At 43.1% G+C, this 22,903-nt stretch overlaps 1 protein-coding gene across 8 annotated transcripts in view; it reads left to right on the top strand.

The window, feature by feature from the left end:
* Positions 1–254: 254 nt before the first annotated feature.
* Positions 255–22,903, top strand: part of fbxl18 (F-box and leucine-rich repeat protein 18) — a 51,745-nt gene continuing 29,096 nt past the window's right edge. For 2 of the 8 annotated variants that reach the window (XR_010019315.1, XR_010019316.1), the window contains exons 1-3: positions 255–813; positions 15,101–16,680; positions 18,764–18,949. Coding sequence is in view for 4 of the 8 variants with exons in the window: in XM_063058928.1 (XP_062914998.1) it covers positions 499–813; positions 15,101–16,680; positions 18,764–18,821 (1,953 nt within the window). In the remaining 4 variants the exon portion in view is untranslated. Of the gene's footprint in view, positions 814–15,100; positions 16,681–18,763; positions 19,814–22,903 lie in introns of those variants that run through there. The other 6 variants (XR_010019318.1, XM_063058930.1, XM_063058928.1 and 3 more) reach the window with 5 other exon arrangements.

The following is a 22,903-nucleotide window of genomic DNA, read 5'->3' as shown; positions in this document are numbered from 1 at the left end:
ACCTCACAGGCTGGAGTCCCTCCTCAGTCGGAGACAACGTCATATGGCAGGGTATACTTTTATTTCAACGGAATAAATTCCTAAATAAGACCGGAATATGTTTCTAACCTGGGCTGAATATCTGGATGGGTGCACTCCTTTATTATCTTGCAGGCTTTCGTAATGGACTCTGCGCCCCCACACGAGGGAGGGAGGGAGGTTTGTCGCCTCTCCGGAGGGCAACACCGCGGCCTCCACATCAAGGAGACGGGCTGAAGAACCTCGGATGGCGGCGCTGTCTCTGCGCTTCGCCGGGCTGCGTTCGCCGGAAACAGGGCTGCGTGGGTGCGAATGAAGTTCCGGAGCGACGCCGTCAGTTTCTCCGCGCCGGGACAGTGCACCCGACGCTATTGTGGGTGTTATTTCGAAAGCCGCTGTTAAATATAAGCAAACATAAATTGTTGATTTTAACATTGGCTTGGCTGGGTCCTGCAGGTGCAGAGTGAGTGTTGAAGGGTGATGGAGAGCGGGGAGGACCCGGAGCAGGATTTGGAGCTAGACCTGGAGTTGCACCTGGATCCGGATCCGGATCCGGATCCGGACCCGGACCCAGAGCACAGGCAGAAACCGACAGAGCAGGGACAAGAGCCCGAGCAGAAGCAAGGAGGATCCCTTAACCTGATCGAGTTTTCGGACGAGATCCTACTGAACATACTGGGTTTCGTACCCAGCTGTGACCTGCTGTTGAATGTCAGGAAAGTGTGCAGAAAGTTAGCGGCCCTCTGTGTGGATAAGAGCCTGGTCAACTATATCTCTCTGCACAAAGAGTACCAGGTAAGTACTCGTCCTACCAGGCGGGGATCACGGTTCACTGCGACCTAATTAGAACCCTGTGGCACTAGTAATGCAATTCTAGTTATTATATTCTAACAACAACTGCTTTAAATCAGAAAAATAGTCCAAGTGTTTTTGTTTCGGGGTGATTACACAAAAAATTGATATTTGCCTACATAATACTTATTTCAAGACAATTGGCAAAAGTTGTATCAAAGAGGTAGATTTTTAGGTGCTTACAGAGAATAGGGGAAAAAAGACCAAAGGGTTTAGCGAGGGATTTTCTGAGTTGAGGGTCTTGGCAGCTGATAGCATATGTGGCATTGGTGAGTTATGACATCTAAAGATAAATAGAGGAGTACTGGTATCTTGGAGAGTTAAAGCCAGGAGAATATAGACATGGGGATGGGTGTGACCAAGCTTTAGAAACAACAGTAGGAATTTAAACAGCGTGGCATTGTTTACAGAAGCAATATAGGTCAGCAGGGCAAAATGTGAATAGGAAAATGTAATTAGGGCAAGAGACGTGGAACTTTGGCCCCCAAGTGTTGGATGAGAAGAATGAGGGAAGTCAGCTAGAATGCTGTAATAATCAAGTGTGGGCAACACAAAAACAAGGATGGTTGTTTTACAACAGGCGAATTAAGAGAACCACACAGAGGTGCAAATTGGCTGATGTTGGTGCCGAGTTGTGCTGATGTTTACCATGGCAAGGAGTCTGAAGTTGTTCTATGAAAATGTCAGCATAATGAAGGGAGATAAGAACAAAAGAACTGTAGATATTGGGAACCTGAAATAAAAACAGAAAACACTGAAAGCACTCAGCAGGTCAGACAGCATCTGTGGAAGGAGAAGTAAAATGAACTTTTTAGGGCAAGCGTGTTTCTTTGTCGAATGAAATTAGGGACCAAAAAAGATAGCTTTGAAAGTGAAAATAGTTGAAAAATATTTCTATTCCTGATTAGTAGGCTAATATTTGGACAGATATGAGTCAGTGTAGAAATTAAGTGAAGTAGTTGTGACATAGGACTTGGTGCTGCCAGTGTCCTTGTGGAAGTTAGCAGATTGTGACTGGTGTTATTGACTGTGATGAGGTTCTCTGAAATGCAAAGAGCAGATGCTGGAAGTGCTTGTTGGTCTGACAAGCACTTCCTCCTGCGGAGGAAAAGTGAAGTTACTAATTGCAACTTTTTGTTGGAAGCAATGCTTTAATAGTCATAGTCATATTCATACTTTATTAATCCGGGGGGGAAATTAGTTTTCATTACAGTTGCTCCATAAATAATAACTAGTAATAGAACCATAAATAGTAATATGTAAATTATGCCGGTAAATTATGAAATAAGTCCAGGACCAGCCTATTGGTTCAGGATGTCTGACCCTCCAAGGGAGGAGTTGTAAAGTTTGATGGCCACAGGCAGGAATGACTTCCTATGACGCTCAGTGCTGCATCTCGGTGGATTAGTCTCTGGCTGAATGTACTCCTGTGCCCACCCAGTACATTATGTAGTGGATGGGAGACATTGACCAAGATGACATGCAACTTGGACAGCATCCTCTTTTCAGACACCACCATCAGAGAGTCCAGTTCCATCCCCACAACATCACTGGCCTTACGAATGAGTTTGTTGTTTCTGTTGGTGTCTGCCACCCTCAGCCTGCTGCCCCAGCACACAACAGCAAACGTGATAGCACTGGCCACCACAGACTCGTAGAACATCCTCAGCATCGTCCGGCAGATGTTAAGGACTTCAGTCTCCTCAAGAAATAGAGATGGCTCTGGCCCTTCTTGTAGACAGCCTCAGTGTTCTTTGACCAGTCCAGTTTATTGTCAATTCGTATCCCCAGGTATTTGTAATCCTCCACCATGTCCACACTGACCCCCTGGATGGAAACAGGGGTCACCGGTACCTTAGCTCTCCTCAGGTCTACCACCAGCTCCTTAGTCTTTTTCACATTAAGCTGCAGATAACTCTGCTCACACTATGTGACAAAGTTTCCTACCGTAGCCCTGTACTCAGCCTCATCTCCCTTGCTGATGCATCCAACTATGGCAGAGTCATCCGAAAACTTCTGAAGCTGACAAGACTCCGTGCAGTAGTTGAAGTCCGAGGTGTAAATGGTGAAGAGAAAGGGAGACAAGACAGTCCCCTGTGGAGCCCCAGTGCTGCTGATCACTCTGTCGGACACACAGTGTTGCAAGCACATGTACTGTGGTCTGCCAGTCAGGTAATCAAGAATCCATGACACCAGGGAAGCATCCACCTGCATCGCTGTCAGCTTCTCCCCCAGCAGAGCAGGGTGGATGGTGTTGAACGCACTGGAGAAATCAAAAAACATGACCCTCACAGTGCTCGCTGGCTTGTCCAGGTGGGCGTAGACACAGTTCAGCAGGAAGATGATGGCATCCTCAACTCCTAGTCGGGGCTGGTAGGTGAACTGGAGGGGATCTAAGTGTGGCCTGACCATAGGCTGGAGCAACTCCAGAACAAGTCTCTCCAGGGCCTTCATGATGTGGGAGGGCAATGCCACCGGTCTGTAGTCATTGAGTTCGCTGGGGCGTGGCGTCTTTGGCACAGGGATGAGGCAGGACGTCTTCCACAATACAGGAACCCTCCGGAGCCTCAGGCTCAGGTTGAATACATGGCGAAGTACTCCACATAGTTGAGGGGAATAGGCTTTGAGCACCTTGGTACCGACACCATCCGGTCCTGCAGTCTTGCTTGGGTTGAGACGTTTCAGCTGTCTTCTCTCCTGTTCGGCTGTGAAGCCCACTGTGGTGGTTTCGTGTGGGGAAGGGGTATAGTCATGGGAGCAGGGTGGGGGACTGTGAGGAGGGGTAGGAGGGGAGAGTGGAATATGTGTTGGTTGGGGGCCGACAACAGATTGCTCATGTGTGGGATGGGCAGGGGCCACACTGTCAAATCTGTTAAAGAAGAGGTTAAGTTCATTGGCCCTGTCCACACTGCCTTCCGCTCCTTGTTTGCTCACCTTGTTTGCTTTTCACGCTGTTGGTTAATCTAATTCCAACACAAAATTGGACTGATCTGAAGAAATACAAATTACTGTACTTCATGTCCATATTTCACATTCAAGAAAACAATTACTTGGGGGTTTGAGGTTGGACACTGTTTCTCATTGTTTATTTCAAGGATTTTAAGATCAAGGTCAGTTGTGCTGTCGAGTCCTTCATTCTGATTTTTAAAAACCTACAATTTTTTCCTTCTATGTTTCTATATTGTATCTGCTTCTCTATCTAGGCAACATCAAAAATATTTCCTATTATTCTTTATATTTTGAATTGTTAATTATAAAAATCTAAAATTTATCTTATTATGTAATGTTTCATTGCAGTTGACTTTAAAATCCACCAAACAGTTTCAATTAATTGCCAATTTTGCTTGTGATACCTAAATCATAGTAAACAACAAAGTACTCTTATCAAATGTGCTGTTTAAACAAAAATCTTTTGCTAACCTTGTAACTCATTTGTAAACACAATGGATAGTATAAAATTATGCACACAAGTCTGGACACTTGGATGGTGAGGTGCATCAAGTTTTTATGATTTTGGGAAAGTTGTGAGGTGATATTAGCTAACGTGATCGTAGTATTAATAATGTGGTCGTGAATGGGGAAAATGAATTCCTGATTCTTTACCCTACCTTAGGGAGGGGTAGGGGATGAAGTCAGAAGTGTAGGGTTATTGGTTTCCAGGGATAGGATGAGTACCTGCCCCACTGAGGGTTAGGAGGAGTGGGCTGGCAGTCAGTAGTGTGGGGTTATCAGTTACCTAGGATAGGGGGAGCAGCTGCCCTCCCTGCCTGTCTGGTGGAATGGCAATACAGAAGCAAGGGAACTGCAGGCCCGTGAGCCGTGCCTTTCTGGTGGGAAAGTTATTGGAAGAGTTAGGGACGGGATTCATTTGCATTTGGAAAGACAAGGACTGTTTAAGGATAATTAATGTGCCTTTGTGCAAGGGAAATTGTGTCTGATGAATTTGATTGAGTTATTTTTTGAAGAGGTGACCTAGAAAATTGAGGTTAGGGTCATAGATGTTGTCAACATGCACTTTAGTAAGGCTTTTGACAAGTTTCTGTATGATGTGGAAGGTTAGAGAACATGGGATCCGTGGTGAATTTAGTAGACCACAGTATAGGAAGGACATGATCAGACAGAGCGAGTACAGAAAAGATTCACAAGGGTGTTGCCTGGAACAGCAGAGGAACATTGTTTTGTTTGATTGTGTATGTGTATAGTCAGAGGACAATAAACTGGCACTTGAGATATTAGGAGAAATTGGTTGGGTGAGTCTGTTTTCCTGGAGTGAAGTCAGCTAAGAGGCGACATGATGGAGGTGTATAAAATGATGGGTGTCATTGATGAGGTTGATGGCTGTCTCTGTTTCCCATGACTGCTGTGTCTAAAATTAGTGGTCCGAGAGTTAAGGTGAGAGAGAGGTGCTTTAAAGGGAATCTGAGGGGTAAATGTTTGACACAGAGAGTAATTGGCATTTGAAATAATCTGCCAGAGGAGATTCAGGTGAGGTGGTAGAGGCAAGAACAGTAACAACATTTAAGAGGCACCTTGATATTTACAGGCCATCTCCAAGTTGAGAACAGGCTCTATTTTTTATAGACATCGATAGTTTGATTTTGTTAATAAATCTGAAAATGCACAACATCACTTAATATGGAAACCATGTCTCTTCAGATATGAATGCTGTTGATGAGGGCTAATTCACATTACAAGGGTACAGAATTTGAACGCCCCATGCTCAGTTTCAATAGGTCAACAGGTACATTTAATGTCAGAGAAATGTATACAATATACATTCTGAAATTCTTTTTGATGGGCTTGAAGTATAATTGATGTTATGTTGTTTAATAGAGCATCTTTGCACAAATATCAGTGGAAGTGATTGCTTGTCAATTTCCAAAGCAACTCTCCTAACTAAAAGCCTTAAGCAAAAATGGTATCCAGTTATTGTGACGAGGTCACATGCAAACTTTTTTTCAAAACTCTCCGCTTCTTTCTCAATAAGTACCTATACACTTCTATCACCCATCAAGATGGCCTTAAAGCCCTCCACTTCTTTCTCAAAGAACCAGCCAGTTCCTCTCCACCACCACCCACCTCCGTCTGTCAGAACTGGTCCTCACCCTTAACAATTTTTTCTTCGGCTCCTCTCGCATTTTCTAGACTGACAGGGTAGCCATGGGCACATGCATGGGCCTCAGCCATGCCTGCCCTTTCCTAAAACAGTCCATGGTTCCAAGCCTTCCCTGATAATGCTCCCCAACTCTTCCTCCGCTACATTAATGACTGCATTGGTGTTGCTTCATGCACCCATGATGAGCTCATCAGTTTAATCAACTTTGCCTCCTTCTTCCACCCTGCCCTTAAATTCACTTGGTCTGTTTCTGACACCTCCCTCCCCTTATTTGACCTTTCTGTCTCCATCTCAGGAGAAGCTGTCGACCGATATATTTTATAAACCTACTGATTCCTAAGCAAGATAAGTATTATTTTTGTTTTGTACAATTTTAGAGTGAAAAAAAAGGAAAGGAGCACCATGCAAAAGTTTGGGCACCCCAAGAGATTTGAGCTCTCAGATAACTTTTACCAAGGTCTCAGATCTTAATCAGCTTGTTAGGACTATGGCTTGTTCACAGTCATCGTTAGGAAAGGCCAGGTGATGCAAATTTCAAAGCTTTATAAATACCCTGACTCCTCAAACCTTGTCCCAACAATCAGCTGCCATGGGCTCCTCCAAGCAGCTGGTTAGCACTCTGAAAGTTAAAATAAATGATGCCCACAAAGCAGGAGAGGGCTATAAGAAGATAGCAAAGCGTTTTCAGGTAGCCGTTTCCTCAGTTCATAATGTAATTAAGAAATGGCAGTTAACGGGAATGGTGGAGGTCAAGTTGAGGTCTGAAAGACCAAGAAAACTTTCTGAGAGAACTGCTCGTAGGATTGCTAGAAAGGCAAATCAAGACCCCTGTTTGACTGCAAAAGACCTTCAGGAAGATTTAGCAGACTCTGGAGTGGTGGCGCACTCTTCTACTGTGCAGTGACACCTGCACAAGTATGACCTTCATGGAAGAGTCATCAGAAGAAAACCTTTCCTGCGTCCTCACCACAAAATTCAGCGTCAAAGTTTGCAAAGAAACATCTAAACAAGCCTGATGCATTTTGGAAACAAGTCCTGTGAACTGATGAAGTTAAAATAGAACTTTTTGGCTGCAATGAGCAAAGGTTTGTTGGGAGAGAAAAGGGTGCAGAATTTCATGAGAAGAACACCTCTCCAACTGTTAAGCACGGGGGTGGATCGATCATGCTTTGGGCTTGTGTTGCAGCCAGTGGCACAGGGAGCGTTTCACTGGCAGAGGGAAGAATGAATTCAATTAAATACCAGCAAATTCTGGAAGCAAACATCACACCATCTGTAAAAAAGCTGAAGATGAAAAGCGGATGGCTTCTACAACAGGATAATGATCCTAAACACACCTGAAAATCCTCAATGGACTCTCAAGAGGCACAAGCTGAAGGTTTTGCCATGGCCCTCACAGTCCCCTGACCTAAACATCATCGAAAATCTGTGGATAGACCTCAAAAGAGCAGTGCCTGCAAGACAGCCCAAGAATCTCACAGAACTAGAAGCCTTTTGCAAGGAAGAATGGGGAAAATCCCTCGAACAAGAATTGAAAGACTCTTAGCTGGCTACAGAAAGTGTTTACAAGCTGTGATACTTGCCAAAGGGGGTGTTACTAAGTACTGACCATGCAGGGTGCCCAAACTTTTGCTTCGGGCCCTTTTCCTTTTTTTTTTATTTTGAAACTGTAAAAGATAGAAATAAAGTAATCTTGCCTAAAATATTAAAGAAATGTGTCATCTTTAACTTTATGCCTTTTGGAAATCAGGTCATCTTTCACTCGTTTAGCTATTCACAGTAACAGAAATTTTGACCGAGGTGCCCAAACTTTTGCATGCCACTGTACCTCTTCCTACCCTGTCTCCTGTAAAAATGCTACTCCCTTTTCTCAGTTCCTTTGTTTCCTCTGCATCTGTTACCAGGATGCGACTTTCTGGGACGTCACAGATATGCTCCTCCTTCAAAGAACGGGGTTGGCTTCCTCCACCATTGCTGCTGCCCTCACCCATAAATCTTTCCATTTCCCAAACATCCATACTCACCCCATCTTCTCGCTGCCTTAACAGTGATAGAGTTCATCTTGTCCTTGCCTTTCACTCCATGAGCCTTTGCATCCAACCCATCATCCTCCGCAATGTCCGACATCTCCAAAGGGATCCTGCCACCAAACATACCTTTACCTTCTCCCCCACCTCTCTGCTTTCTGCCGGGATCGGGCCCTCCATTCACCCCTCCCTACTAAATTCCCTCCTGGCTCTTATCCCTGCATGTGGCCAAAAGTGCTACACCTGCCCATTCACTTTCTCTTTCACCTCCGTTCAGGGCCCCAAACAGTCCTTTCAGGTGTGGCAACACTTCACCTGCGAATCTGCTGGGGTTGTCTATTGTGTCTGATGTGGCCTCCTCTACATTGGTGAGACCTGTTCTGAATTGGGGGACTGCTTTGTCAAGCACCTCCACCAAAAGCAGAACTTTCCAATGTTCAAGCATTTTAATTCCGATTTCCATTCTGCCATGTTAGTCCATGGCCTCCTATTGTGCCACGATAAAGCCACACTCAGAGTGGAGGAGCAACACTTTATATTCTGTCTGGGCAGCTTCCAACCTGATGGCATGAAGGTTGATTTTTCAGTTTAAAAAAAGTTCTCTCTTCCCCCCCCCCCCCACTTCCCTCTTCTTCTAATTTCCACTCTGGCCCTTTAACCTCTTTTCACCTGCCTATCACCTGCCCTTGGGTTCTCTCCTCATTGCCTTTCTCCTGCGGTCTACTCTTGTCTCCTATCAGAATCCTTTCCCTCCAGCCCTTAATCTTTCCTACCCACCTGACTGTCATTTTCCAGCTATCCCCTATTCCCTTTCCCCTTCCCCCACCTTTTTTTTTCAGTTGTCTTACCCCTTTGTTTCCAGTCCTGAAGAAGGATCTCAGCCGGAAACGTCAACTGTTCATTCATTTCCATAGATGCTGCCTGACCTGCTGAGTTCCTCCAGCAGTTTGTGTGTGTGGCCTTAGATTTCCAGCATCTGCAGAATTTCTTGTGTTTGATTTTTTGACTAGTTCTCATTGGAATTTAATATTTATGGGGGTTTGTTTGTATGTCTGGGTGATTGTAACCCAGGGAGGGTCTAATAATGACCTGCCTTAAATGATGGATTTAGCATTTTCCCAATGACAGATGCCAGGCTAACTGACCTTTAGTTTACTGCTTTCTGTTTCTTTCTTTTCTTGAATTAAATTTATTGTTTCAATTTTCTTCACATCCAGAATCTAGAGAATTTTAGAGCAGGGGTCCCCAACCTTTTTTGCACTGCGGACTGGTTTAATATTGACAATAGTCTTGCGGACCAGCCGACTGGGGGTTGGGGGAAGGATTGCCAATGGACAAGAGTAGCAGTCAAATACGTTGTGTTTACCCCGAGAAAGACTACAGTGACCATGAAGCCTTGCGCGGGCACCAGTGCGCATGCGTGACCTGGGCATGTGTGCGCCTGCCGATTTTTTGTCCCCCCTGCAAATCGATTTTGGCGATTCTGTTCGGTGGGGGGGTGTTAATCACGACCGGAATATCGGTGATAAGTGGCGAATACACTCAGTTTCGTTTCTAAAAGGGTTTATCTAACGAATTTAATATGAAACACGCCGCATATTTTCCTCGCATGAATACAGTGATAAGTCAATTATCAGGGGAGGACAGGGGAGCTTGAAGTAAGTGTTGAATGAACTTCCGGTAAAAGTGGCAGAAACAAGTTCAATATTATAATTTAAAGAAAAATTGGATAGGTATATGGACAGGAAAGGAATGGAGAGTTGTGGGCTGAGTGCAGGTCGGTGGGATTAGGTGAGGGATGCGTTCGGTATGGACTAGAAGGGGCGAAATCGCCTGTTTCCGTGCTGTAATTGTTATATGGTTATATAAGTAAGTCAATAGCATCATAACATTTTAAGTAATGTTTGGATATTAAACACACAGCGCATATTTTCCCCATATGAACATGTAAAATCATTGCAGCACACCAATATCGCTGAATCAGTGGGATACCTGGGCTTGTTTCCCTGCAATAAGACGGTCCTATCGAGGGGTGACGGGAGACAGCGATACTCGAAGGGGGGTTCCTTATGTCCAGTCTATTCCGCAATTTAGTTTTTGTTGCATTCATTACAGAAAACTCCGCTTCGCAGAAATATGTTGGAAGCAACGTTTCACGCTTTTGTGGCTATCTCAGGATACTTAGCCTTGGCTTTGATCCAGAACGCCAGCAGAGATGTTATGTCAAACATACTTTTCAGCCCACCGTCATTTGCAAGCTCGAGGAGTTGATCTCCTTCCCGCGCTGACGTGGATGACGCGCGGATAATAACCTCACGTGCGTAATGGCTCAACAGTGGGCATGACAAGGAATGAGGAAAGGTGCAGCTGACTCATATGGCCAAATCATATCATTTCCTCATGGCCCGGTAGCACATACTTTGGTGGTTGGGGACCGCTGTTTTAGAGGGTCAGAACTATTTGCATCGACCTTTCTCTTTTTGTACCCTGGGATGCAGGCTGTTGGTTCTAGATCTCTTCTCAGCCTTTGGGTCTGTTTGAATACTTCTTTTCTGGTTTGGCCTTTATTCTGTTTGCTTCCCTTCCTTGCTTCCCTCGATTTTCCACTTTTATTGTATTGCTTTTAATCTTCTAGTTAAACAGATTCAAAGTATATGTTCAACGTCTTGCCCTTTCTCTTCCCCATTATTAATACCCTTATCTCATTCTGCAAAGCTGCTTTCTTTTATGTATTTGTAGTAGCTCTTATTGTTGGATTTTATATTTCTTGGTACTTTAGACTTATCGTTGATATTCTCCTTCCTTTAGTTATCCTTTGCTGAGCTCTAATATTTTTCCCAATTTTCTGAATTGCCACTAATCTTTGTAATATTATTTACTGTTCCTTTCAATCTGACACTATCCTTCAATAGCTGTAGATGGATTACCCCTCTTTTAATCTTTATTTCTCAATGGAATATATATTTATTCAAAACTGAAATATCTCAATGATAATGCCACTACTTATCTGCACTCTTATCTGTTAATTTATCTTCTCAGACCACTTTAGCTGACTCTGCCTTTGTACTTGGGAAACTGCTTTTATTAAAGGTCAACCCACAAGTTTCAGTCCTAAGTTTTTCACTTTCAAAGTGAATATGCAATTCTATAACATTGTGATCACTCTTACCCAGAAGATCCTTTATTTTGAAGTCAATAATCCATGTCATTGCCTATAAAATGGCCTGTTCCCTGGATGATTCCAGAGCATATTCTTCAAAGGAACTGTCCTGAATATATTCTTTAGGCCTCATTCTTTAGGCTACCTTTGCCACTTTGATTTGTATGATTTTTATCAAGGTTAAGTTGCCCACAATAGTTGATAGAGCTTTCTTGTAGCTCCACCTTTACTACTTTTCTTTCTGTCCCTCAGTGTGGCTGCCATGAGGAAGCTGGTGATGCTTCTTTCACCATCACCTCACTTATCCTTGTAAGCGGAACAAGTACTACACATGCCCTTACACTTCCTCCCTCACCACCGTTCAGGGCCCCAGACAGTCCTTCCAGGTGAGGCGACACTTCACCTGTGAGTCGACTGGGGTAATATACTGCGTCCGGTGCTCCCGATGTGGCCTTCTATATATTGGCGAGACCCGACGCAAACTGCGAGATAGTTTTGCTGAACACCTACGCTCTGTCTGCCAGAGAAAGCAGGATCTCCCAGTGGCCACACATTTTAATTCCACATCCCATTCCCATTCTGACATGTCTATCCACGGCCTCCTCTACTGTAAAGATGAAGCCACACTCAGGTTGGAGGAACAACACCTTATATTCCGTCTGGGTAGCCTCCAACCTGATGGCATGAACATTGACTTCTCTAGCTTGCGCTAATGCCCCACCTCCCCCTCGTACCCCATCCGTTATTTATTTTTATACACACTCTCTCACTCTCCTTTTTCTCCCTCTGTCCCTCTGACTATATCCCTTGCCCATCCTCTGGGTTTCCCCCCTCCTTGTCTTTCTCCCCGGACCTCCTGTCCCATGATCCTCTCATATCCCCTTTGCCAATCACCTGTCCAGCTCTTGGCTCCATCCCTCCCCCTCCTGTCTTCTCCTATCATTTTGGATCTTCCCCTCTCCCTCCCACTTTCAAATCTCTTACTAGCTCTTCTTTCAGTTAGTCCTGATGAAGGGTCTCGACCTGAAACGTCGACTGTACCTCTTCCTAGAGATGCTGCCTGGCCTGCTGCGTTCACCAGCAACTTTGTGTGTTACTATAAAAGGCCCTCTGTTATCCCAGTGTTTGTTACTGTATTTTGCATTATTGTACTTGCCTACGGCTGTGAAATCGTGCAGGCAAAGATAATGATTACATATTGTTTGTGGCCTTTACAAGCCTGGAAAATGGTGAAGGAAGTGGTATTATTGGTGTGTTTGAATTTTGTCAGAATGAATAACTAACTCTTTGTAATGAATCCTAGAATATGGCACTGAAAGTTATGTTTTCAGTTGTATTTGTAGACTATATTTGTGGAGAAAGCTTCAGAAAATTCAGTTGCCGTCTTACAGGGATGAACAACTCTGCACACATTACTAAATATGTGTTATGTTGCACCTGTGTCCATGTGTGGGCCTGAAACCAAAATTAGTCTGCCGGGATTCAGATGTCTGAATCCTCCTTATCCTTGTGTAATGAGGAAACATCAGACAATCCAAGCTTGAATCTGCTTGAATTTAGAAGAGTGAGTACTGGGGCTGGGGAGCAAAATTGAGGGAATTGATTGAAATCTTTAGGATCCTAAGCAGGTTTGATGAGGAGAATGCAAAGAAGATATTTCTGTTATGGTAGAATCTGAAACTAGGGGTCTCTGTTTAAAAATCAGAGGTTGCCATTTAAGACAGATTGAGTGCTTTTTTTTTTGCAAAGATAAAAATTAAAGTTCAAAGTAAATTTATTATCAAAATACAGGTATGTCACCATTTACAAGCCTGAGATTCATTTAATTACAATAAATTACAAGATAACTGAAAAAGAAGAGAAGTAACAACATAATGTTCATGGGTTCACAGACTATTCAGAAATCTGATGGCAGAGGGGAAGAAGCCATTCTCAAATAAATGAATATGGGTCTTTAGGCTCCTATGTCACCTACCTAATGGTAGGAACAAGAGGAGGGCATTGCTCAGTTGTTGAAGGTCTCTAGTGATGGATATTGCCATCTTGAGGCACTGCCTCTTGAAGATGGCCTTGATGGCGGAAGGTTTGTGTCTGTGATGGAGCCTCTTGTAATTCTGTGCATTGGAGCATGTGATGCAACCAGTCAGAATGTGCTCCATCATACATCTGTAGAAGTTTGCAAGAGTGGTGACATACCCAATCTCCTCAAATACATAATGAGATGGAGCTGCTGGCGTGCCATCTTCATGATTGCATTAGTGTTTTGGCCCAGGATACATTCTCTGAGGTGCTGACGTCAAGAGCTTTTTATTTTGTCCCTCAAAGGCATTGGCAGCAGTGAGTATTTTTAAGGAACAGGCAGATAGATCCCTTATTAGCAAAAGGTTATCATGGGTTGGTAGGAATTAACGGTTGAGTTTACATAAGAACATAAGAAGTAGGCCATCTGGCCCGTCGAGCCTGCTCTGCCGTTCAATAAGATCATTGCTGATCTGACCACGGACTCATCTCCACCTACCTGCCTTTTCCCCATAACCCTTAATTCCCCTACTATGCAAAAATCTATCCAACCTTGTCTTAAGTATATGTACTGAGGTAGCCTCCACTGCTTTATTGGGCAGAAAATTCCACAGATTCACTATTCTTTGGGAAAAGAAGTCTTCCTCATCTCCATCCTAAATTCACTCCCCCGAATCTTGAGACTATGTCCCCTAGTTCTAATCTCACCTACCAGTGGAAACAACTTTCCTGCCTCTATCTATCCCTTTCATAATTTTATATGTTTCTATAAGATCTCCTCTCATCCTTCTGAATTCCAGAGAGTACAGTCCCAGATGACTCAGTCTCTCCTCATAGTCTAACCTCCTCATCTCTGGAATCAACCTGGTGAACCTCCTCTGTACTGCCTCTAAAGCCTGTATATTCTTCCTCAAGTAAGGAGATCAGATCTGCATGCAGTACTCCAAATGCAGCCTCACCAGTACCCTGTACAGTTGCAGCATAACCTCCCCTCTCTTAAATTCAGTCCCTTTAGCGATTGAGGGCCAACATTCCATTTGCCTTCTTGATAGCCTGCTGCACCTGCAAACTAACCTTTTGCGATTCATGCACAAGCAGTACCAAGTCCTACACAGCAGCATGCTGCAGTTTTTTACCATTTAAATAATAATCTGATCTTCCATTTTTCCCTTCCAAAGTGGTTGACCTTGCACTTGCCAACATTGTGCTCCATCTGCCAGACCCTTGCCCACTCATTTACCCTATCTATATCTCTCAGCAGACTCTCCGTATACTCTGCACAGTTTGCTTTTCCACTCAATTTAATGTCATCAGCAAACTTAGATACACTACACTCAGTCTCCTCTTCCAGGTCATTAATGTATATCATCAACAATTGCGAGCCCAGCTGACCACTGATTGCCACCCTGAGAAGCACGCAGAATTAGCTGTAATCTTCTTGAATGGCATTGCGGGCTAAAGAGGCTAAGTGTTCCTAAACATGCTTTTAATTCATTTGTTTGTTTGAAAGGGCATGCAAATAATATTCTTTGTTTATTGTTTGTGTTTCTACTCCCTAAGACAAAGATGCAGCACTTTCAACAGTGGTTTGAACTATAATCCATGCTCTGAACTTGGATTTTCTAGATATAATTACAAACTTTTGTTACAATAAATGATCTTTTAACTAAATTGCCAAGTTTTCACCTATTGACAAGTTTTTTTTGATGGCTGAGGAGTTGCATTTGTGAGGTAGTTAGGATAAAATGAATGCAGAAGTTTGGGTGCAGCACAAGCAGACAGTAAACAAATTGACAAGTGGTACCTTGACCCATAAGGAAGTAGAGTAATTTTTGTGATAGATGAGTTTCTTCTTTAAATATTTCCTGTTTTCATAGTATTAAACTAATCTCTGCTTTTCTTTCCTAGGAAAATGATGCAAAGGTGACCTCACTACTGAAAGAAATAGCCAGTAATATTCAGTTGTTGAAACTGAGTGGCTGCTATTGGTTGTCTGGCTCAACCATTGATCTGGTAGCAAAGTGCAAAAACATCCTGAAACTTGATCTGACGGGATGCCCCATGACATCGCTGCGACTCTCTAGGATGCTGTCTGTACTACGGAATCTTCGCTCTCTTGCTTTAGATGTCAACAAAGGATTTGATGTTGGCCAGCTTAGCAGTGAATGTAAGGCGACTCTTGGCAAAGTGACTGAACTCAAGCAGACGTTGTTCACCCCTTCCTACGGCATTGTCCCCTGTTGTACCAATTTGGAGCGGCTGTTGCTTTACTTTGAAATCCCTGACCGGACTCGGGAGGGTGAAATGCTCTCGGGCCAGCTGATGGTTGGACAAAGCAACATACCCCACTATCAAAACCTCAAGGTATTCTATGCAAGGTTATCACCAGGCTACGTTAACCAAGAAGTTGGGAGGTTTTACCTGTCGGTCTTGAGTATTCGGACTCCTGAGAACCTGCATGCCTTTATCCTGTCTGTCCCTGGGATATTTGTTGACACTGGATGCTCCACGCGGAATTTCCTAGATTGCATGACCAAAAACTTCAGCCTGGAGGCGTTGCAACTCCCTCGTTCTTGGTTGAATGGGTCATCACTTCTGCACTCCTCACTTCTGCATACCATTACCTTGAGTAACCCAGTGTATTTAAACTTCAGCCACTGCATACTCTCTGGCTGCCAGCTGAGCCATCAAATAATTAATGGTGGCAAAAATGTTCAGTCGTTGGTTAGCTTAAATCTCAGTGGCTGTGTCCACTGCTTACTGTCAGACTGCTCTGTCTTTCGCAAGGCCAAAGATGATATTGATTTTGATGTGGTGGAGGCACTGGTAAACTGTTGTCCTAACCTGAAGCACCTGAATCTTTCTGCAGCTCACCACCACAGCCCCGAGGGGTCAGGTAAACACTTGTGCCTGCTGTTAGCGAGATTGAAACAGTTGCGTTCATTATCACTCCCTGTGTGCTGCATTGTGCAAAGTGCCAAAAATGTTGACAAGCTGCCAAATCACACAGTGTCTGCTCTGGGTACACAGTCAGTGCGACGGGGTCTGGGGAAGAAGGTTCGAATTGGCGTTCCAACCTATCCAAAGAATATTCAGGAGCAGCAGTTACTGAATGTACCTTCAACTGTTTTTGGAACTCTGGTAGAAAACCTTGCCTTTTTAGAAGAACTTGAACTGATTGGGTCCAGTTTTTCCTCGAATGTGCCTCGAAATGAGCCTGCCATTAGGAACATGCAACCACCCTGCGAGCGAGCACAGCGAATCCGAGATGAAGAATTGATGCTCATTGGAAAATTGCAGTACTTGCGCATTCTAACTTTGGCTCAGCTTCCTGGCATTCTTACTGGGTCAGGTCTGATTGCCATAGGATTGAAGTGTCAGCAGCTACAGACGCTGTCTCTAGCAAACCTTGGTCTGTTGGGGAATGTTGCCTACATGCCAGCCTTGTGTGAAATGTTGAAACACTGCAAACAATTGAAGGACTTGAGGTGAGCATATACAGTATATTTACTGAAATCTGATTTGGAGCTGTACTACAGAAATGATGGGTGAATTTTATATCTTATTGTTAAATAATTTGTAATCCTCCATGTGAAATGGAGAGCTCCCATTTTCATAACAATTGTTACTAAATACTAGGGTTGCTGCAAGGATATCAGAGCCTGTGATTTTAAGTTGTTTTCTGCATTGACAAGTATGGCAGTAAAATGCATGGAAAGTCCCACATGTAGCACTGTGGTAAATAAAAAGTATAATTGTGTTGTCATTACAATAGTGGTTTTGAAATCTAGAGGTTAGAATTAATCTGGAGAAACTAGGTTCAAATCCTTTTTATAGTGGCTGAAGAATTTAAATTTATGAGGAAAGGAGGTGATTTAATTAAAGCTGAACATATTTACGTTTTCATAAAAGGATATCGATGAACTAATTGCTTACAGCAATTCTAAACAGGCCTCAAGTAGCCAAGTGCCCAGGCATTCCTATGAATCATCTCAAAAAGCCAGTTCATCTTTTGGTCAGGTCAGAAGCTTCCTTAGTTGTCAGCAGTCCACATGTTCAGTCAAAAATTTGGGTGAAGGAAAATTATATGTAGAACTATTGTGACTGCCCATGTATTACATTCATTGTTTGACACATCATGTTTTGGTCGTCTTTGCATGTCAGTTGCATTCAAAACTCTCTTCATCAGCCGTGTCTGATTTTTTGGCATGTTCTGTTTACTTTATGTTAGAAGAATGGAAACTGATATGACTGCAATCAAAGGGAGAGTTACTTCTTTTCTACTGCATTTTAACTGTTCTGCTCTTGAGCAGTTTTGTTCAGTGCTGCTGTGTTCAATTTTGAAGGTTAATTTTACTTCACATACTTGGACCCCCAGGAGTAATATTTTTGTCCCAATAAATGCTTATTCATCTGGTGTCCAATTAACATAAGTTATACTGCACATTTGAATAATGTTTATGTGATCAGACTAGAGTTGTGGCTACGGGGAATTTTGCATCAAAATCTGTAGGTTTTAATTGCCACAAATTATTAACTACCTAATGTTAGTTGAGCTGACCAGGTGGCTGTAGCCTTACTGCTGCATACTTTATTAATTTATATAATGCAAGAGTCTGTTTTATTTGTCATGTGTTGCTATTTTTCTCCTTGTTTCCTCCCTGGCAGAAGAAAGCATTGCCAACGACCCTTTTTCTGCAATCTCTCCCAGTTTACGTTGTATTTCAGTCTTGCCTTTGTCGGAATGTGGTTTCTCTTTGCCACATTCTGATCACTTTCCTCTCCTCGTCCTCAAGATTTTTCCTTTTCTTAGTTATGTTATTGCTTCCTCATCTTCTCCACACAATATCCACCCCATCCACATATTCTTTCTCCCTCCCTCCCTGAAGGAGTGAAATAGATGGGTTTTTTTTATAATCCTTTTGTTTCATTTTACTAAGTGCTAGTCCATTAACAACCACTGCTCTACATTATATTGCCCCTAAAATGCCTTCTCCATTCTTTGTTGACCCTGTTGTTTTCCCTTTTTAAGTACTCCTGGCCCTTGCATTTCTCTCCTCTCAGTGACTCAATTAAGCTTACAAATAGAAATTTAAATGGCGTCTTTGCATGTCTATCCATTGCTTGTACCTGATCTGTCAGTAAGAAAATTCTGGAAGTACTGTTATCATGTTGCAGGGATGGGGGTGGCGGTGGGATGGTGTTGGGTGTGCAGGTGGGAGAGAAAATTATGGGTTTAATCATTCAAGCTGTTGACAGCAGTCCCAACTGCTGCCACGGAAACTAACTGCTACAGATTCAGGGTTCTGACAGGCACGGGGTTAACAGAGCTGGGGAAGCTGCCTCTCCGATCCTGAACCTGTCACACCTAACCTCTTGTCAGTCCCCATTCGTTGGAAAAGAGATTTCTAGACTGCAGATTAGGAGGAAAACAGTAAGTTTAAAAAAAATTTTTTTGTTTTAATTTCAACTTAATTTATAATTATTTCATAGTGGCTTAATATGCATTTAATATTACTTGTAATTCTTCACAGCAATTTTAAAGTTTTAAAAATATTCTGCATGTCATAGTCATTTGATTTCAGATAATATTCCACCTATCTTCTACTTCCGTGGAAGACTGATCTAGGCAATTTTGGAGTGCAGGGAGGGAGAGTGTTTGAGGCCTGGCTATAAATCCCGAGATCTTGCTGTGCCACGCTGCTCACCTCTCGGGTGCAGAGGCTGAGCTTGCTTGGTGCTCCACATCCACACCAGGTAAGTGTGGGCAGGCAGCTGGGGATTCCAGAGAGTGGGCTGCATCCAGTTTCAGCTGGTCCAGTTTTTTAATTAAAATACTTGTAAACTGATATTCATGGTGCTTCTCGCTACATCAAAGGGAATGTGAAATGAAATACTGTATACCAACAGGATGCTGTCGGAGGAGAAGTAGCCAGTTATGGTAGGGAGAGAGAGAAAGAGATCATCTTAGATTGGTTTCTTTGAAGGTTAAGATAATTATGATTTTTGTTTCGTGTGTGTGAGAGATCCAATTGTAATAGGTGTTTTCTATCTTGTGTTGAATAAAAGATTTTAACAGAAGCAAGCAGGGACATTCGAGACATTCTGCACATAAGAGATTGCAGGGTAATTAGGCACTTGGCAAGGGCCAATAAAGGGAAGTTAGGTTTAAGCAGAGAGGCCATTGTTGGAGTGGGTTGGTGTTAGCGTGGAGTGTTGAGGCTTTGACTCTTAGAGGCTCAGGAGGCTGTAGGTAGATTTCAGGCAAGTTCCTTTCATTCTCATTGCACAATTAGAGCAGTGTGGGAATGCCAGGCTGGACAGTTAAATGCTCCTCTTGTGGGATGTGGGAAAGAAGGGAGACCTCTGGTGTCCCTGATGACTACACCTGCATGAAGTGCATGCAACTTCTTACAGACTGTATTAAGGAATGGGATCTGGAGCTGGATGAACATGAATCATTTGGAAAGCTGAAGGGTTGATTGACAGGCGATACAAGGAGACAGTAACATCTAAGGCACGGGACACAGATGACTGTCAGGAGAGGAAAAGGGATGGACAGCCAATGCAGGCTATCTCTCTGGCTGTTCCCCTCAATAACAAGCATATTGCTTTGGATACTGTTTGGGGGCGGGATGAGCCACAGTGGTTAGGGGTCTGGCTCTGTGGCTCAAAGGGGAGGGGGTTGGGGGTGGGGAGAAGAGGTGAGCTGCAGTGGTTCGGGGAGCAGACACGAGGTTCTGTGGATGAAAAAGAGATTCCTAGATGCTATGTTTCCTCCCAAGTGACGGGGTCAGGGACATCTCAGATTGAGTCCACAGAATTTTTAAGTAAGAGGGTGAGCAGAGGCCATGGTCCACGTCAACATTGATGACAAGGGTATGAAGGTTGACAAGGTCCTGCCAAGTTAGTTCAAGGAGCTAGTTGCTAAGGTAAAGGACAAGACCTCCAGGGTTGTGATTTCCATATTGGTACCCATTTACTAGTGAGGCCAGAAATAGGAAAATTATACAATCTAATGTGTGGTTAAGGAGGTGGTGCAGGAGAAAGGGCTTCAGATTTTTGGATCATTGGGCTCTGTTTCAGGGAAGGTGGGACCTGTACAAGCGGGGCAGTTTACACCTGAACCGGAGGGGTACTAATGTCCTTGCAAGAACGTTTGCTAGTGCTGTACTTTGTGGGGGGTGGGTGGTGTTCAGTTAAGATTGCAGGAGGATGGGAACCAGAGTGCCAAAGCAGATAGTGGAATGGTTGTGACAGGTGGGTTGTTACTAATGGTGTGCTTCTGGGACCATTGTTGTTTGTCATCTACATCAATGATCTGGATGATAAATCAGTAAATTGGGTTCAATTAACATCAAGATTAGGCCTTAGTGGACAGAAAAGAAGGCTATCAAAGCTTGCAGTGGGATCTGGATTTTCCCAGCTGATAAAATGGAAAGAAATTTAATGTAGACAAGTGTGAGGTGTTGCACTTCGGGAGGGAAAACCAGGGTAGGACTTCCACGGTGAGTCATAGGACACTGTGGATTGTGGAAAAGTAGAGGGATCTGGGAATACAGATCCATAATTCCCTGAAAGTGGTGTCACAGGTAGATATGGTCCTAAAGATTTGATAGAGCTATACAAAATTATGAGGGGTAAATGCAAGCTGGCTTTTTCCACTGAGGTTGGATGAGACTAGAACTAGAGGTCATAGGTTAAGGGTGAAAAGTGAAATGTTTGAGGAACATGAACTTCACTTGGAGGGTGGTGAGAGTGTGGAACAAGCTGCCGGTAGAAATGGTGGATGTGGGCTTGATTTCAACATTTAAAAGAGAGTTGGACAGTTACATGGATGGGAAGGGTATTGAAGGCTATGGTCCGGGTGCAGGTTGATGGGATTAGGCAGAATAGTAGATCAGCACAGACTAGATGGGCCAAAGGGCCTGTTTCTATGCTGCAGTGTTCTATGACTCTATTTAAAAACCGTAGATTTGCATTGCACAGCACAAGCTGCTTTGTGATGTTCCAAGGAGAAGAGTGAGAAGAAAATCGTCTTGCTGTTTCAGATCTCCACTGTGTTCACTGTACTAATCCTTCACAGTTTTCAGAGTTTGGTTATCAGTGTCATTGTGGTCTTTTTTTTCTTGTAATTATGTAAGTCTCTTCCTAATTTATTTTTTCTGTACCTTTCTCGGTTGTTCCAATGTTCAGATTGTGTACAATTTGCTTATTTTAAAACCCAGGATGTGTAACAAAATGGCAACAGATTAAGCCAGATTTGAGGTGTGTTCTTAAGAAGTAGCTGCAATCGGTATTGAAATAAATGAACTGTAAGGGAAGAAAGGACTTGGAGAAAAGCTGGTAGTACTGTGACTTAATTTGTGCATTGGAGTCAATGATAATGAAAATAATGGCTTTCGGAAAACTGAAATCACACAGTGTGATCAAGTATACTGTAAGTGTTGTTATTGAAGATGTTGGTGTCTGAACTATTTGTAAGGTTATCATTGCGCTAGCTGGATCATAGAAATTGGAGAACGTACAACACAGGCACAGACCCTTTAACAACATTATCTATTTCAACCATGATACCAGAGACAAGATGAAATGATGTTTACTACTACATGGGAAGGTTATATAGGAAAGTTCAGGTGAACATTTGGGCAGCAGAAGTGGATATACATGGCCTGGGAAAATCTGGAAGAGTCAGTGTTGGTATGGGAACTGGAAGAAATCTAGTTTCATAATTCCTATTTGCATATGTGAGCCTTGTCAAAGTCAATGTATAATTAACTTCCCTGGATAGAATGATTATCCATTTTCTTGAACTTTTGCAGAGTGTGTAGTGAAATCTTTCTGTAGTACAGTTGGGTAGGAAGTTCTGATATTTTAACTCATTTGCAGTGAAGAAACTGCCAGCAGTTCCAATAGCCAATTTGAAAAGTGTCATTTACATCTCTTGGAGCCCTATCTTTCAGGATAGTTGAGGAGCTAGGTTTGAAATGTACTTTCAAAGAAGCTGTAAGTTGCATTGAAATTTGTAATTGGAGCATAAACAGCTACTGTGTAATAGTAGTGGACATAGTGAATGTTGATTTGCAAGTTTCTTGAGCTGTTGGTGCTGTGATAATTCAAACAGGTTAACTTTTAGATGACAGGGAGGCAATGGTGAGTTTGGGTATGGAGTCACTTGCCACTGTATATTCAGTCTCTAACTTGCTGTTGCAGCATTGTGACAATAATCCAGGTTTAATTAAACTGGTCAATAGGTACAGCATTAACCCCGTACAGCCCACTGTTCCTCCAACCTCCTGGCAGGTGGTTAGTGGATTTGATGACAGCAAAGCCTGTGAACATAATGAGGGAAAGATTTAACTTGTTTGAGTAAAGTTGCTTTTCAGTAACCTAGGGGGCATAAACAAATATTATGTGTTAAGCATGAATTTGCGCGGACCTTGCTTCATGAAATATCCACTCCTCATGTTATGAGGAAGAAAAAATCTTTGCAGTAACTAAAGACGCTTGGAGGAAAATATAGTCCTAGGGAGATTGTACATTGATATTCTGAGGTGAGAAAGTGGCTGTCCAACAGGGAATACTTGCATTTGTGTAATATCTTTCATATCTAGGGTCATCATAAAGTTCCAGTGAAGAGCAGTAACTTACACTTAGTGGAACGGGGGTGGGGGTGGAGGGAAACATTGCAGCCAATTAGTCCACAGGCTA

This window comes from Mobula hypostoma, chromosome 9 (genome assembly GCF_963921235.1).
Source record: "Mobula hypostoma chromosome 9, sMobHyp1.1, whole genome shotgun sequence".
NCBI lineage: Eukaryota > Metazoa > Chordata > Chondrichthyes > Myliobatiformes > Myliobatidae > Mobula > Mobula hypostoma.
This window is presented reverse-complemented; position numbering and strand designations above follow the sequence as displayed.